The 16,988-nt window shown below is 42.5% G+C and overlaps 1 protein-coding gene across 1 annotated transcript; it reads left to right on the top strand.

Moving 5' to 3' along the window:
* The first annotated feature begins 1,327 nt into the window (after nt 1-1,327).
* Nucleotides 1,328-16,902, top strand: zbtb45 (zinc finger and BTB domain containing 45). The gene is made up of 6 exons (XM_058640419.1): nt 1,328-1,470; nt 5,546-6,867; nt 7,217-7,351; nt 10,451-10,591; nt 14,296-14,557; nt 15,734-16,902. Exons 1-6 carry the CDS (start codon nt 1,359-1,361, stop codon nt 16,150-16,152), a joined length of 2,391 nt encoding a protein of 796 aa, XP_058496402.1. The 5' UTR covers nt 1,328-1,358; the 3' UTR covers nt 16,153-16,902.
* The last annotated feature ends 86 nt before the right edge of the window (nt 16,903-16,988 follow it).

Genomic DNA, 16,988 nt, shown 5'->3' with positions numbered 1-16,988 from the left:
ATTTCACAGTTACTGAGCTTTAATGGTAAAATATATTGCAGGATTTGTATAAAAGGGGATTTAGGGAGATGGTCACAAGAGACTGATTGAAAAAAGTCAACAAAAATGATTAATATTTGCCAGTTAATTCTCTGCAGATCAAGTTATTAGATGATTTTAACTGTTTGTATCCAACATTGTCTGAGAGAACCTGTCCACTGAATAACTCAAACCAGTTCACCTCAGACTTGTCTGTACAATATGATTCAAACATTTCCCATCAACACAGCACTGCACAACACACACTTCCTGTCGTCAACCTCAAAGGTACCAACTGTCTCCATGATCATTCCGTGCTTATATCTTCTAAGCTGCTGCCAACAGCACTGAAGTTAATCCCTTCAGAAAACAAAGCTACAGACAGTGCAGTAACAATAAATTGCTGCACAAACACTCATTCACACGCATTAATAAACCTTGTATGCAACCTGTAGATATGAAAAAAAATCTTATTCACTCCGGTGCATTTAAAGTGTAATATTGTTTACTGATCTAGGTCCAAATATTGACAGTGCATCTGAATTATGTATATTGTGTTAAAAATATGTGTATCTACCATCTCTCTGGTCAAATACCGGCTATTGCGTTCAAATTGATGATCCACTGTGGTGGACCCTCAAGGGAAAAGCTGGAAGAAGAAGAAATGACTGGGCACCTGCTTGCTGAAAAACACTGCGATACTGAGAAACACAGAGAGGGACACGTGGAGCTGACAGACTTGGTTAACATTCTTAGCAATGCCAAGGTTATGTTTTTAATGGGCATGGGTTCATCTGTAAGCTTGTCCTTCTGTTAGTAACTTCCTGTCCATAGTTTTTGTCAGATCAATCTGAATTTTTAAGATTGTTCTCGATGACAGGTGACAGTTTGTAATACAAAGGTTTGTGCTGCGAGTTCTCTTGTTTTACAATGATTTGAATGTAGTGTAATTTATATTTAAGATGTATGCACTGCAGCTTTAAGACTACAATTATACATTGTTTATTTTTTGTAAGATATACACTTGTAGAAGTATAGTTATGGACACTAAAATAACACACTGGACCTTTACATGTGTACAAAAACGTTTTTAATAAAGTTTGATTTAGTTTTAGTGCCAGTAGCAGCATTTATAACGAACACACCTATAATACGCTGACCGATTCATTAGTCTACCTCTGGTCAGGTTTATGTTTGTATTTGAATGAAGACACTGCTATTTGTCCAACTTTTTCTGAGTATGACATCCTTAATGTGAGAAAAGTACTGCAGGCACTGACACCAGCTTGGCAGACGTTAGGTAGCAGCCTTCACATATCCCTCTCTCTCGGCGTGTGTGCATGTGTGTGCGTGTGTTTGTCTCCAGCTCTCACCAGGTTTGGTTCGTTGTACCGAGGGCTTCCTGCTGCATCTGCCTAAAACAAACAAGCGCCGGACTGTCATCGTACACAGGTACGTCACTATTCACAATTTAACTAACGCAGTCCTACCACTTCCCCCCCACAAAACTAAAAATTAATGTCAACGAGCTCCGCACAGAAAAGGGGTGGTAGTCTCGTTAGCTAGCATGCACGATCTACTAGCTGTGTGTGTATGGCAGTTTGCGCTAGCTAGTACTTTAGCTAGGTTAGCAGCTTAAAGGAGCGTGTAGGTGAGCTTTTGTGTTATGCTAAACATTTTGCCAGTGGCTGTTTGACATTTTTAATGTTTCACTAGTATCCCGGGTGATGATAAAACTCGCATTTAATGAAAAAGTGGGTGTATTTTTTGCACATATCCGTGGCGCTAATGTCAACAGCTAAGGCGAGCTAGCGTTAGCCCGTCGCTGTTAGCACTGGCTGATCAGTTACCTGTGTAACTGGAACGGGCTGCTACATTTTCGCTCCTTTCGAGTGTTTCAGCGTCCGCCGCTTCACTCTTTGTTCGTCTGTGTCGCACAGCTAACAGCTAAATGTGTGTTGTTGCGGATGCACAGCGTGCACAACATACCTATACTGAGCCCGAGGAGGGGCTGCATGGGCTCGCGCACGGCACGTGCTGTCATTTGCCCCAAAACAGGTGTGATATAGGTGATGCACGCGACTTTTCGGATGTTATTAGCAGGCGACCCGTAGCCAGCTGTGTCAGAGCAGCAGCTCAGTGATGTCACCCGAGTTCAACGTTTGAAAACCTGGACTGCGACTAATGGTTCTGTGGTATTATCACGAATGTCTCAATTATCCAGTTAATGGATTGCTTCTCGATTCAAGTGTTCATCACCATGTCATCACAGTCAAGGTGTCACCAGACCAGCAGTCCAATAATAGCTGTCATTTGGTTTTAATTCAAATGTGTTACAAATTCTAAACACATTTTCTGGAATTAATTGTTGGATACTGAGCAGTTGTTTGATGAAATCCACTGCTGTTAAACTGAGATAAGCAGGAGGTGGCTAAACATTTTAAGTGGGGTTCACCACAGGAAAAGCATAAGAAAGAACAACTTGATCATGTAAATGAAGTGCGGCAGTAGCAGCTGTTACAGAGGCATATTTGCTTCCTGTGCTGTTGTTTTCCACTGCAGTGAAATGCCTTAAGCTGGAGAGACATTTCAGTCATGTGATTTCTGAACCATTTTTCCATTGCACTTATCCACATTCACCTTTTAAATGTTTGCCAACTTTTCCACCTCCTCAGCATAAAAACTATGCAGTATTTGCAGTATTTCAAATCCTCTGTTTCCATTGTACGGAGACCCAGACATGACATGGGGAGAAAACTGCCCACAAAATATTAATTAGTGGCCATAAAATAAGGATAGCATGCACACAAAATATTAATGTGTGGGCACAAAATACTAATTTGTGGGTTTAGTATCATTCCCATCAATCACTTGGACTGCAGGGTAAGCAAATGGAGAGCACCCTCGCTTGAAACTGTGACACTAAAGACAATTTAGAAAGATATTCACAGATTCAAACTTCCGAGATCAATAACATTTGAACGAAACATTGTTGAAACACATGCCAAATATATTTGGAATCGTAGTGATGTAGACAACATGCTACAACATTTATATTTTCATCAAAAAGAGCCGTCTTCTGAGCTGGAGAAACTGCATTGATTTCTACTAAGTAACTCAATTGTTTAAATAGAAACAAGATTAATTATAAACATATTCCACCAATAACAATACAGTTAAACTTTTTATACACTGGCCTTAACCCGATTGTAGAGTTTGGTTTTTTTTCTGTTTTGGAAAAGAAAATCCTTGATGAAACATTTTAATGAGGCACAGCAGTCTTCAGCCAGGCCTCTCCACTATTTGGAATGGCATTATATCCTTTGCAATGATGAAGGAAATAGCCACATTTAGATCATTGGACTTTTGTGATGTGATCAGATTTTGTCCTCTTAGAAGGTGGAAAAATGTCTCTAGGACAGCTGCTCTCACATCCTCCCTCCGCCATGTTTTCTTCACTTCATAACAAATGCACAGCACGATACTGCAGGCACAGTGTGCAGTGCTTATCTTGCGAGTTTTCCACACCTTGGTCATGGACCGCAGTTACCATGGTATTTAAGACTAATATGGTAACCTTCACCGTCTGGACCTTTACTGTGCTTTACCGTGACATCCCTACGTATCGTATCCTATCATAATCCTGGATGGAAAAGTCATCATTGCAGAATGAAAGATTTTCCGATACTTTTTAGAATTAGTCATTTTTTGCACACACACACACCAATCAGTGATAGTGAGTTTGTCCTCTGCAGTTAACCTATCCTTATTACACACCAGTAATGAACACACACAAGCCTGGCCACAGTGGGCAGCACTTATCTGCGCCTGGGAAGCAATGGGGATTGGGTGCTCAGGGGCTCCCCAGCTGTTGGCCAGTCCCAGGATTGAACCAGTGACCTTATAGTTACGTGCCTATTTCCTTTCCTCTTGGCCATGGGCTTTAAGTTCCTTGTCCACAGAGAGTTACATACTCTGTCTTGCATTCCACATGTGCAAACCTGACTCTATTCCATCCCAATATATTGAGCATGTGCAGTCAACTTGAGCGACCCGCACGCGTTGGTGTCTGCTCGCAGATGTGTTGCAGTCTCCAAAATGGTTATTTTAAAGCTAATGGAAACTGTTTTTTCTCATGAAAGCATGAAAACTTCAGAATTGGCTCTTCACAATGAAAAGTTATGTTCTCTAAAATCAACATGTTTTTTTTTTCTTAATCTTTAATCAAACACTCAAAGTATACTTTAAATTTGTGGAAAAGTTGGGAATTTCAATATTTTTGGAATATTAAAATTATCCCTTCGCAAAAGTGTCAGTGGAAATTGGGTGCTCAACAGTGATTTTCTAGTTTTCGATGACCACCTAAGTGTGCTTATGTACCCTTTAATATACATGTGTAATATACCCACTCACACAGCCATCGGGAGCAACGTGGGGTTAAGTGTCTTGCCGAAGGACACATTTGGACTAGTGGAGCCACTTTCGCCCCATAGACTTTTCAAAATTCATAATACTGATTGAGCTTTAGAGAAAGTCAAAGAGGTATAAGTGGCATGGTGTCTGATTTGATTTATTTTGCACTATAAAATACACAAAATGGGAAAGATGGGGGGGCACTGGATACAATGCAGCGAGAGGCCATTGGAGTAAGTCTGTAAAAGTGCTTTGGATGCCTTGCTTTTGGACTGCCACTTATACTGAAGATCAAAAGGACAATCATTATTGCAAATTTGTTTTCAATCCAATTGGTAGTCTAATTGTTTCAGATAAAGGTGTGTGATGTATATCATTTGCGAGAGTGTCGTCGTTTGAGTATGTAAATGACGTTTCTCGAACCAAAGACATGAACACGCAAACCTTTCTTCACACACAATTGACAAACGGCTACTGGATGTAACATTATTACGTTTGAGTGGTGGTAGGGGGGTGGCATGCACTTGATGGGGTGGGGGTTTGAATGAATTGAACAAATTAAGGTTCATTATAATTTAGTTTGAACTTAGTTTTTGAAAAAAAACCTGACCGTCCTACTAAGTCTATACAGTATAGTAATAGCATTAGTTTCTATTTGACTGGGGATTTTGTTTCTATTAATGACATCTGTTTAAAGCAAATTTTTTACAGTTAGATAATCTGGGGCACACTGGGGAAGCTTTACTTTTTTGTTTTTGTGTGAATCCTGGACAGAACTTGAAGTTAATCTTTAATTTCATTTGTTTAATAAGATGAAGTCTGTGTGCAATGTTATGCAGAACATGCATAGAGTACTTTGTTTTTTTTGTCTGAATATTTACTTGATTCCCTAAGTTTAAAGACAATAAATAAGAGTTGTTTCCTTTAAAATTGTGTCCATTGATATCATTTGTAAGCAACAATTAATGAGTTATAACTTAGACAATTAAAATCACATTTTTAAAGGATATCTGCTGAATATTTTTTTGCCAATATCGCCCACCCCTAGTTTCAGCATCAAAAACTCAGTTGCTGGTTGCATATTCAGTCTCATCTTCTCATGTTCATTCAACAGATTTGAACAGAGTAGGAGCTGCTGGTGGAGACGGGCCGTCAACATCCCACCCCTCAGGACAGCACAGGCAGCTCCTCGCCACAGTGCAGCCGCAGTTTGACCGCTTCCATCAAACTCATGGCTGTTTGAAGGGACACGGCCCCACCGTGGCCCATGCACTGTACCCGTTCCCCTCCCTGTCCTCCTTATCCCTCAAGCTGACGCAAAATCCCAGGCACCTGCCCCCCCTCCCCCACCCCTCCTCCCACTCAATCACTGGCGACTCACCCCCTCCCGCCATGGCACCTGGCACAGAAACCGTGCACTACATCCACCTCCACAACTCCAGCCAGTCGGTGCTGGAAGCCCTGCGCACGCAGCGGCGTGAGGGCCTCTTCTGCGACGTGACTGTGCGGATACATGACGCCTCGCTGCGCGCCCATGCTTGCGTTTTGGCGGCTGGCAGCCCCTTCTTCCAGGACAAGCTGCTGCTGGGCCACTCCGAAATCTCGGTGCCACCGCTGGTGCCCGCAGAAACAGTGAAGCAGCTGGTGGATTTCATGTACAGTGGCTCTCTGGTGGTGCTGCAGTCCCAGGCCCTCTGCATCCTCACTGCCGCAAGCATCCTCCAGATCAAGACAGTCATCGACGAGTGCACCCAGATCATCTCTCAGAGGAAGGCGGCAGCAGGGGCAGCGGCCGCGGCAGCAGCGGCCGCTGCAGCAGGAGGAGGAATGCTCGGAGGAGTTCTGCCCAAACAAGAGGAGCGTGGTGGGGGTAAAGGGAGAGAGAGCAGTGGCAGCGCAAGCTGTTCTGTTGGTGGAGCAAGTGGGGGCTATGCAAACTTCTCTAACTTCATGGCTGAATGCGGTGCTAGCAACATGGGCGGGGGTCTGGGGGGTGCCAGTGTCAGTGAGGGGGGCCCAGGCCCGATGGAGCAGGCCAACACCGTGAGTCTGATGGCGCTGGGTGACATGGGCCCTGGCGCCATGTGTGGTGACGGGATGGGCTCAGGGGCTGGAGCAGTCCTCATGAAGCAGAGCTCCAGCTGCACTCAGGACGTCAGGTACAAGCTCCGAGACCTGTTGGCACAGACGGCCAATGGAGCCAACACTAGTAGCACAGGGAATCTGTCGGCAGGCTGCAGCTCCGGCGTGGCCAGTGTGGACAGCATTGGCAGGGACAGCCTGCGCGGCAACACAACTGACCTCTCTGACGACCTGGTAGGGATGGAGCGCTACAGCGAGGAGGAGGACCTGGACGGGAGAGAGCGAGGGAGAGACGGAGACAGAGACAGGGGGGTGAGCCACAGCCGCAAGCAGAGGCAGCCTCTAAGACTCCAGGTAGGGGGATAAGGGGAAGGGTTGCCATGGTTACAGCTTTCAGGCAAGCAGAGCTGCAACGGTTTGCTATTTCTTTCTTTTTCTGCTTTTCCCTCTTCTCACACTGCACTGGCGTATATTGCTGAGATGTTTCTGCACTTTGCACAGCCGAAGAGAAGCTCTGGTCTCAATTTTAATTGTTGATATTCTATGGACTTCTGCATATTTACTGTACGTCTTTAAAACTTATTAGTGCCTGTTTGAAGGCGCTGCAGCTGAGTCAGTGTGCTGCGTTTTACTGCTGCTGCAAACCTAATTTCTTTTACAACTCAGAACTGAAATTGCACCTTTTTTTTCTCTCCTTGTTTAGGTGCTGGGAGGAGAGGGCGTGGTGGTAAAAGATGAAGGGGTTCAGGACGCAGATGGGACCGTTTATGCCCTGGAGGAAGGGAGAAGAGACGGCGAGCAGCAGGGCTCCCAGGAATCCATGGCAGGATTTGGCCAGGTGGGTTTATCTCTGAGGAGAGCTGTAGCCATGAGAGCCAATGAGAATGTAAATTAGACAGCAGTTGTGAAGCTTTTTTATATCTAGCACTTTCATTGAACAGTCGGTTAGAAACATCTTCCATATTCTAAGTGTAAGGCCTTCATTTTATGGTCATATGTTGGCAAAGGAAACTTTAAGAATCCTCGTCATCATGCTTAATTTATGCTCAGCATTTCCATCACTGAAGTCCTGAAGTAAGTGGAAGGGAAAAGGTGGTGGAGCAGATTTATGCCGCAGCCTGCTGCAGACTACACAGGGAACATCTGCCACACAGTCAAAAGGATTCAGCTTTTTTCACCTGTCAGTTTTTCCCCACCAAACTGCTGCACAGCCATTTGTGATTTGGGAACGAAATGATCTGCTCAGTTTGGGACGTTGTGTCCTTCACGCAAAAGAAAAGCATGTAATCATCAGTTCACTCAGCACAAACAAATAATCCAATTTAAAATGTTTCTTCTGTCTGCTGCACTAAGTTCACATGACGTGGTGTATGTGTAACATCTTCACATTTCTTACTCGTTTGTCTCGGCACAGACAATTTAAACATTTACTGATCACACACTAGTGACTTACACACTAGTGTTTATAGTTGAGGAGAAATTGAGGCCATTTTGAAAAGGGGAATGTTTCCCACATCCATCAACATCCAGAAGTGTGCTTTTGTTCTAAAAATAAATTTCTATGGTTTATTGCTTTGTCTGTTCACAAATGTTCAACTGAAATTGAAACAAGATCAACGTGTTATTGTTGCAGCCCTGCAATGCAGATACAGGATAGGGGACATTGTTGCTGCTTTTGCTGTTTTATTAGTATTTTACAGTTTTGTTTCAGTCAGTTTGGGCTGCACGATGTCGTTTAAGCTATGTGCGCATGTGTGATCGTCACATCACAGGGCGTGCAATGTTTTCTCTCTTTTTAGAACATGTCAACTTTTGTTTTGCTACAGAAAAGCATCTCTGAACCGGCTCCTTGCTCTGTGCGCTCTCTCTCTCTCTCTGAGCTGTCAGCTCACAGTCCGCCCCTCCCCCCATACACATGCTGTCCCTCACACACCATGCGAATTGCGACAAACCCACCGACTTTCTGTCATAAACAGATATACGTTACGACAAGGAAATGCACAATTCTGCCGCACAAGTGAGATTCATCTAACTGTATTTACTGCGGGCGGAGACACACACACACACAGAAGTGCAGTGTGAGCGTAGCACAGCGCACACACAGAGTCACAGAGCGCATAAACAGAGTCATGGACAAGAATGAGCTGTGAATGTTCAGTGCAGCCAACAGTGTGTGGAACAATCACTGGTCTGTTTTATTTATTTGAGTAAAAATAGGTTTTGTTTTCTCCTCTTTATTTTACGTTTCAACACTTTTTTCACCCCCGTATGTGAAATCTCTAAAGACAGGATGTGTTCTAGTGATATCTAGCGTCTTTTTTCAGACTGACTTTAGTTACTTTTCAATGACATCAGTTGGTAACAGTGTCAAACAATCTCCAAACACAAGACAATCAATGACAGCGCTAGAGAGAGAGAGCTGGGAATATGACGTCATCGTTTGTTTATTGGCATGTATCTGTTGATACGATACATATTGTGATTGTAATGTATTTTAATGAAACTCCAGCAGCCACTTGAGATTTTCTGCCGTTGGGATTTCCCTCGGTTGTATGTTAAGAGGAGCTCCACCCATCTTGGTATGTCTCCCTAAATTACCTCCCCTTCTATATATCATACTGTACTTTAGATCAACTGCTGCTCTGACAGTAATGCAGCTCAACTGGTCAGACCGCACCGCACAAATTTATCTTTCCAACTTCAGCGTGTGTACACTCGGGGTAAAGAGGAGGTTGCAAACGCAAATAATGAGGGATGTGGTCTGTGCGTATCTGCACATGAACGGAGATGCGGCAAGAATGTGCAGTTCAGACTCGGCTCCTTTTCTGTATGCACACTCTTGTGGAGGCGAGCACATGTGATGTGTTTTCTCAGAAGGTTTTAGAGCAGAGAGAAGAGCAGGACTTTGAACTATGGAGCAGGTACGTGTTCAACATCCTCCATTAAGGTCTCTGTATATACGTATATGTCACCCAAAGAACTATAGCTATAGCTATAGCTTGAAGTGATCGTTGGGGTCCTTTTGAAGTGTGGTTATATAGGGTACTGTAAGGTACAGTAGTCATCACTGATTGTGCCGTGTGCGCTCCTGGTGTTCCCCCTGAGCTGGGAACCAGTTTTAGACGCAAAGGAGGACACTAACAAAAGGCTCACTTTCTAAAATCTACACCAGGTTAATCATGTGATAGCTTAAGAATTAGAATAATTAATTGTTTTTGCACACACTCCAGTTAGTGATAGTGAATTTGACCTCTGCATTTAACCCATCCTTATTACTCACCAGTAGTGAACACACACACACACAAGCAATAGGTAATTTGGGTGCCTTGCCTAGGGGCACTCCAGCCCTTGACTCATCCTGGTATTTGAACTGGTGACCCTCCAGATACAAGCTTGATTCTACAAGCAAGAATATGGTTGCTAATTCGTCTCACTAATGATTTTACATCAAGGCATGCAGGATTTGTTGATCTACTGCTGCATCCGCCATCATGACGTTCACATGTGGGTGTTTTTGTTTTTGATTTAACTGACACACATTTGGAAAACAGGGCAGCAGTTGACCATCAACTCCTATGTCTGTGGGAACTTAAAACTCTTTTCTCTATGGCCTTTGGTGTGGGAGAGAGAGTGGTCTACAGCATTTAGTTTCCTCTTGATAAAGGCTGTCTACTGGTGGGATAAAATGGCAGTTCTAAATATATAGTAAAAGTGAAGTGGTGTAGGTATTTTTTAGGTTTGCTTTTTGTTAAGTGGCCAAAATGAGTTTTTCAGTCATGTTTTCAGTGCGAGCAAGTGTCTGTGTGAGGTGCACACTATCAGCTATACAAACATACTTCAAAAAACCTGAACTATGACTTTAAGAGACCTGCTTGAAGTGAGGCCACAAAACAGATACTAAACTTAACATGACATACATGTGAATTTTGTGTTTCAGGATTTCTATGATGAGCAGAGTGTGTTTTCGGAGAGTTTCTGGCCACAGAGTGAGCCTCCCCGCGCCATGACCTTCAACCCGAGAGGAAGGGTCAACAAGCCTCTGACTCCACCCCCAACCACACAGTCCCTCAACAACCAGGTTGGTGTAGTCAGAGTCTTTAATTTTTAAAAGGTCCAGTGTGTAACTTTTGATATATATAAACGTGCTTGTGGGTAGTGTATTCAGTTTCTGCCAATAAACTCTCCTTACTGTTGCACACTGGACATTAAACCATAAAATAACAGAAATAAATAATTTTGATGACGCTACAATGGATTGTAACATAGACATTCAACAAGGTGTTATTCAACAAGGAAACGTCAAGAGTTCTGAATGGAGTTTGGTTTGATTGACTTAAAAACAGCACTTAGTTTCCTCCCCAGGAAAATGTATTACCATCTTACCACATTTCAGTGTTCATATACAATTCTGCAACATTCTCTGAGAACCTTGGGGTGTGTTCACACACATACACACACACACAAATGTGGACCAATGTCCGTGAACATCTCTGTTGCACACCGTCAGTGTCACTGTCTTTACATAATATAATGTAAACAATGTTACTCGACTCCCTGTTCATCAAACATGTCGAGGAGCAACCTTTTCACCACTCAGGTGTCAGTTTACTGACTTAACGACTTAAACATAAACACAGAGATACTACACATTTTCAGGACAAATACATCTTAATCTAGCTAACAAAACAAAGGCAGTTGCATTTACTATGTGAACTGCTAAAAAACACTGTTTGAGGTTGAGGAGTTAGCTATAGCTCTTTTGCATCATTGTTTAGACACACATGACATAAGACTGATTTTATTTTTAACTCCATAATGTTTTTTCATGTGTTTTCAGACACTATTTTCTAATTTTAATTATATGAATAACTTTCCACCTAAATTGGCAGGGTAAGTATTACAAACATGAGAGTCGAGCAGGCAGACAAACATGTTCTATCTGTCTGACCTGATTTCTTCTGTTCCTTTTCACTGGGAGGACACTCTAAGCCCATAGCCCAATGTACCTGCCAATCATTTGTTTGTATTAGTATTTTCTAATAGATGTCTCTCATAGTTTCTCTCCAACTGTTGCTAACACAATTAACCAAACAGGTTTCATGTCAATTTTTTAATTAAAACAAACAACAAGGGCAATGACAATGAGTTATTGAATGTATGTGTGGGAATGTTTACAGTGTTGAAGCTGGGGTTGCGCTGGATCCTCTTCTCCCTCTGAACATTAACTCGCCACAGTTGTTTTTGATATCATTCAATATTGCTAAATGATCACAGTATCTGGATAGTTTCAGGCTATATCCCAATGTATCTATCAAAGCTACATAGGTTGTTTCTCTGGACTCTTGATGTTAAACAATATACTGCAAATACACTCTATAATAAAATACTGTTTATGATCTGTATTACATGACCTTAATACAAAAATACCTTTTATTTCATATAATACCTGCTTTATTCCTTTGGCTTTTTAATGTTAAATGAAGGATACTTGTGTTGGAAACAATGAATGCCTATAAATATGGTCAACTTTTGCTTTATCATAAATAATTAGCTTAAAATAAAATACTTGTTATTAAGTGACCTTTTAAAATATATTTGTGTTGTTTTTCTAATCCATATATATTCTATTTTTAATATGTGTATTTCACAAATGTATTCAATATAATAAATGTGTTGATGATCATTGCAACAGCCTTTAAAAGCAGGAGAGGTCATCACAGATACTTTATCATGATATCAAAAATGTAAGACCATATCTTGTGTTATTTCACGATATAGATAAAATATCAACATATTGCCGAGCCCTACTGAGAAGTATAAACATACAGCAGCAGAGTAGCGAGAATGTCTCTGTGCGTTGTTCAGTGCCTTCTGCGGATGTCACTTTCACTCACTGTTGTGAAAGTTCCCAGTACCGCTAGAGGGTTCTCAAGTGCCACAAAGTCGATATGTGTCATATAGACTCCATGGCAGTGCTATGACGACCTGGTTTGTGTGTCACAAACTAGTGATGGGCAAAGGAGTTCTTTTCAGTGGACTGAGTCTTTAGAATCAGTTCATTAAAAAGATTTGTTCACAGAAATGTTCCGTTCTTCCTGCATGACCGGAGCACAGACTCGGTCTGACACAGTCGCTGAACTGAAATATGGCAGTGCTGTCGCTAAATACACCAGAAATGAAATTTTAAGTCTTTTTAACTGATCTACAGTTGGGCATTATTAGCTTTGATTTTTGTGTCGGAAGTCCTGCTCATGACTTTTCCTACCATGGCCGACAGTGATGATACTTGGAATCTCGAAAGAGCAGGTACCAAAAAAAAAGCGCCAGGTAACAGGAAAAGCAAAAAAGTGCTAGAACTGTATAATGGAAACACGCCATGGAAAGACACTTAAAGCCAGTCTAGGTGACACATGTTTGTCTCTTTAAATCATTAATTAAGTAATAAACTCTGAGCATAATATAATATATATTCTGGACCAAGTTAATATGTTTGCAGCCTATGCTGCAGAGCAACCCTAAAAACTAAAATGTTCCTAAATAGGGTTGGTTAAAGGAGGCAGTGTGTCAATATGTGTGAAGAAATAAGTGTTTACAATCGATAAATTAAAAGCTTATCAGAATAGGTATTTCTCATCATGTCTACTGTTTGCTCTACAATAATAAATAGTTTCAAGCAACAGTTGCCAAAGTTAAAGCCAAAGTGTTGCTGCTCATTGCTGCTTTTCTTGGGTGTTTGAGCTTGACTGTGCAGAGTCATGTATGTGCAGTGCACTGTTTGGGCCTATTTTTTTCAACATTCATCTCCTGAAGGGTAGTTGTTCCTCTGTGCTCGCCCATAAATCTTTCTAAGTTGAGGACCTGTGCTGACAAGAAACATTTTGTGACAATTAGTTTGGAGAAAACTTTGATCCTATGCGCAGCTACGAAAACTGACGTGGACAGAGAACTGTGAAGTAGTTCAGCTGTGGATGTAAAGAAAAGATATTTATGCATATCTGTATTGCTCAATGAGGGCAAAGGTAAAACATGTAAGTTCAAGAATTTGTAACCACATAAGTGATCTTGTTTGTGGTGCAGGTAATTTCTCCAAGCAGAACTCTTCATGTCTAGATGGAACATTAAACCTAATTTAAGTTTATTCATTTCAGTTGCTGTCAGAATATAAACTCCTTGCAGCCAGAGAAAGTGTGAAATCTACTGCAAGATTTAAAGGAGACACGAGTAAAGGTCCACTTTGAGGAAATGTGTTTCATCTTTAATCCTTCAATATATTGTATATGTATTTGAAATAAAAAATAATTTGGTGGCCTTTGAATAAGCCTGTTATATGTACTTAGGGCACAGTTGTGCGGAGGCTGCCATCTTGTGCTTATGTGTTTATTTATAGCCGCCCAAGTGGTCGTTCATTTTGTGGTTCAAAGCTGAGTTTTACTACACAAACAAAGAACAGTCCAGCCACATAAACCAGATGCAAAAACCCACAAAGGAGGAGGACGCTGCAGAGAGAGTGGAAGAGTGGAGAGACTTGTAAATTCATGTTTTCATCCTTTCTGTTCCGCAAAGGCCACCGTAGTTCCCTGAAAACACTTGTGAAGGCAATGTGCTCAGAAAACTGCAGAGAAAACCTTCACTTTCAGGGAGTTTTTCCAAACCACAGCTTGAAGACACGATGGGGACTTAACAGCATAGCAGCAGTTTCAGATTCTTATCAATATTTTGTGAATCCCCTCACAGATAATTATGTTTTTGACATTATTTCTTTCTTTGTTTTTTCTGCCCCAGCTCATGTTCCAGTACCCGGTGAGCCAGTCCCAGCCAGCTCCGTTCTATGTAGGCGGGCCAATGGGTGGTATTGACAGCATGCCGACAGAGCCCAGTCAGCCAGCTCCTCCCCAGGCACCAATGACTCCAGCTCCGCCTCCCTCCGCCTCTGCAGGCCCCTCCCCTTCCTCCCAGGGATCTGAGACCTCATTTGACTGCACACACTGTGGCAAATCTTTACGTTCCAGGAAGAACTACAGCAAGCACATGTTTATCCACTCTGGTAAGACACCTCTGTCTACAACACTGTCGACATTTGTTGTTTATTTACATTGTATCAGTACTCATTCACACAAGCAATGAAAGGCGTCTTCATAATATTGGGTATATAGTCAGCTTCTTGCGTTTCGACTTGGGTGTTGTGTAATGTTAAATAGATTATGAAAAAGAGATCATAACATGCCCACCTGAGCCCTAATGATGTGTTCACACCAAAAGCAAAGCAAATTGTTCTGCACATTGACATTATGCCCTTGTTGCGAGCGGGTTATTAGACCAAAACATTGAAATATGCCAATTCTGATATGTTCATATACTCAAAACGGACGGAGCAGGTGAGTTAGTTACCGTTTTTATATGAAGTGCTTTGTTTGTAGTCGAGCTGTGATATGCAAACTGTTGCTTGCAAACTTTGCATTCGACTTTTTTCCCCGCCAGCTATTTTTGTAAAATGCTGCCCCACTGCAGATGTCTTTGACATGGATGTTAGAGGACTGACTGTAGCCTAAAATGAAAAGCTCAAAATTAAATAAAATCACCAGATGTGGAAGAACGTGGACGTTCTTTAATCTATCTGTCTCTCGTGGGATGGGCTAATCCAAAATAGTGAAAACAAGGGGGTTATTCTCTGAAGACACACTGTCACCTGTGAAACAGGGGTGCTCTGAAAACACCCCCATTAGCCGTTGGTACTTTCCTCCTAATGAAATTAACCATAGACTGTATGAAATTAACGTGACAAAAAATTGACAAATCAGAATTTTGGTTGGCCCAGACCAATTTGACCAATAAATCAACCAGTCGACTAGGAGTTTACAGCCCTAATTAATACTACTCTGTAATTTGGTGCTGAGGACGCCTGAATGCAGAGGTAGGTGGTGGAGAGCTGGGAGAGAAGAGGAAGTGTGAGTGTGTCCTCATGCTGAGTTCCATTTACGCTGGAAGTGAAGTCTCTGCCAAATCCCCCAAAACGTTCTTCAATAAACACTTATCATTCAACAACACAGCACAGTTGTGTGAGAAATTGAAATTGTGATTGTGAATCCACCATAAGAGCTCTAGGTTTTTTTTATTTTTTTTTATATATTTAATGTTATACCCGAGTGTATCCATGTATATAGAGCCAATCATAAATGCTCATATCACCATAACAAAGAGCGTGTGTTTCTGACCCTTTCAGGTCAGAAACCTCATCAGTGCTCCATCTGCTGGCGCTCCTTCTCCCTGCGCGACTACCTCCTCAAGCACATGGTGGTACATACCGGCGTCAGGGCCTTCCAGTGCTCCATGTGTGGCAAGCGCTTCACCCAGAAAAGTTCGCTCAATGTGCACATGCGCACCCACCGTGCTGAGCGCACCTTCCAGTGCAACGTGTGCCACCGGGCCTTCACGCACCGCACCTTGCTGGAGCGCCACGCCCTGCAGCACGCCCACCACAACCCCCAGGGCCAGGGCCAAGGCCAGATCCGTGGAGCCGACATGACCTCACCTACCAAGCACAGTCCTCCGGCTCTTGGAGGGCCCTCAGGTATGGCTGCCGCGGCCGGCATGGTCGGCAGCATGACCAACATGTCCAGCCACGGAGCTTCCTCCACTTAGAGTAGAGGGGAGATCCAGGGGACATGGTGAGGTTAGTGAGCCCATTCCTTACTTGGTCCTAACAGCCTTGTTGATCTTATGTTCTGGTGGGAACAGCACTTACAGAATCTCCCATTATTTTATCTTAACACCACTTGAGTCAGGGTTCCTACACAAGGCTGGACAGCCTTTGGAAATTTGAAAATGATGTAAATCTTTGAATTGCACAAAAATTCTTTAAAACTTTTGCGGGTGAAAACATGAGTAGGTTTTAGATAACCAGTTTTAAATAGTTGTAAGCCAATGGTCATTTCCTGTGTGGTGACATTTGTTGCTGATGATTATTTGTAAGCTGCAGAGCAACAATCACGCACCTCGCATCGAACAGCCATTTTTAAAAATCATCTTTCGGTGAGAAGCAGTTTTGAATTCTAAAATGGAGAAAATGTAGGAACCCTGTTACAAAGACAAATGGCGTATTTCCACCAGCTCTACTCGCCTCACCTCGGCACGGCACGACACGGCCAGATTAGGTTGCTTCTCCCCTAGAAAAAAAGTACTTATTTAACGTGGGCGGAGCCATCACTGCACGGCTGAGTTAAACTGCGGTGACTTTGTTTTATACGCGACACACACACACACAAGTGACTAATGACTTTACACCAGACTCCTGTAGTTGTTGGAGATTTACACACGCTTTTAGGATTGTTAAGTAGTTTTAACTGATCTACAGTTCGGCGCTGTTCGGCTTGATTTGTGTGTGAGACGTCTCCTACTCTCGCCAGTCAGACCAATCATCGCATAGTACCTACTCGGCACGCTTTTGGAACCTCGTCTGAGCAGGTACTAAAAATAGT

The sequence above is a fragment of the Solea solea genome, chromosome 10, assembly GCF_958295425.1.
Source record: "Solea solea chromosome 10, fSolSol10.1, whole genome shotgun sequence".
Lineage (NCBI taxonomy): Eukaryota > Metazoa > Chordata > Actinopteri > Pleuronectiformes > Soleidae > Solea > Solea solea.
Note: the sequence above shows the minus strand (reverse complement) of the source record. Positions and strands in the feature narration are given on the sequence as shown.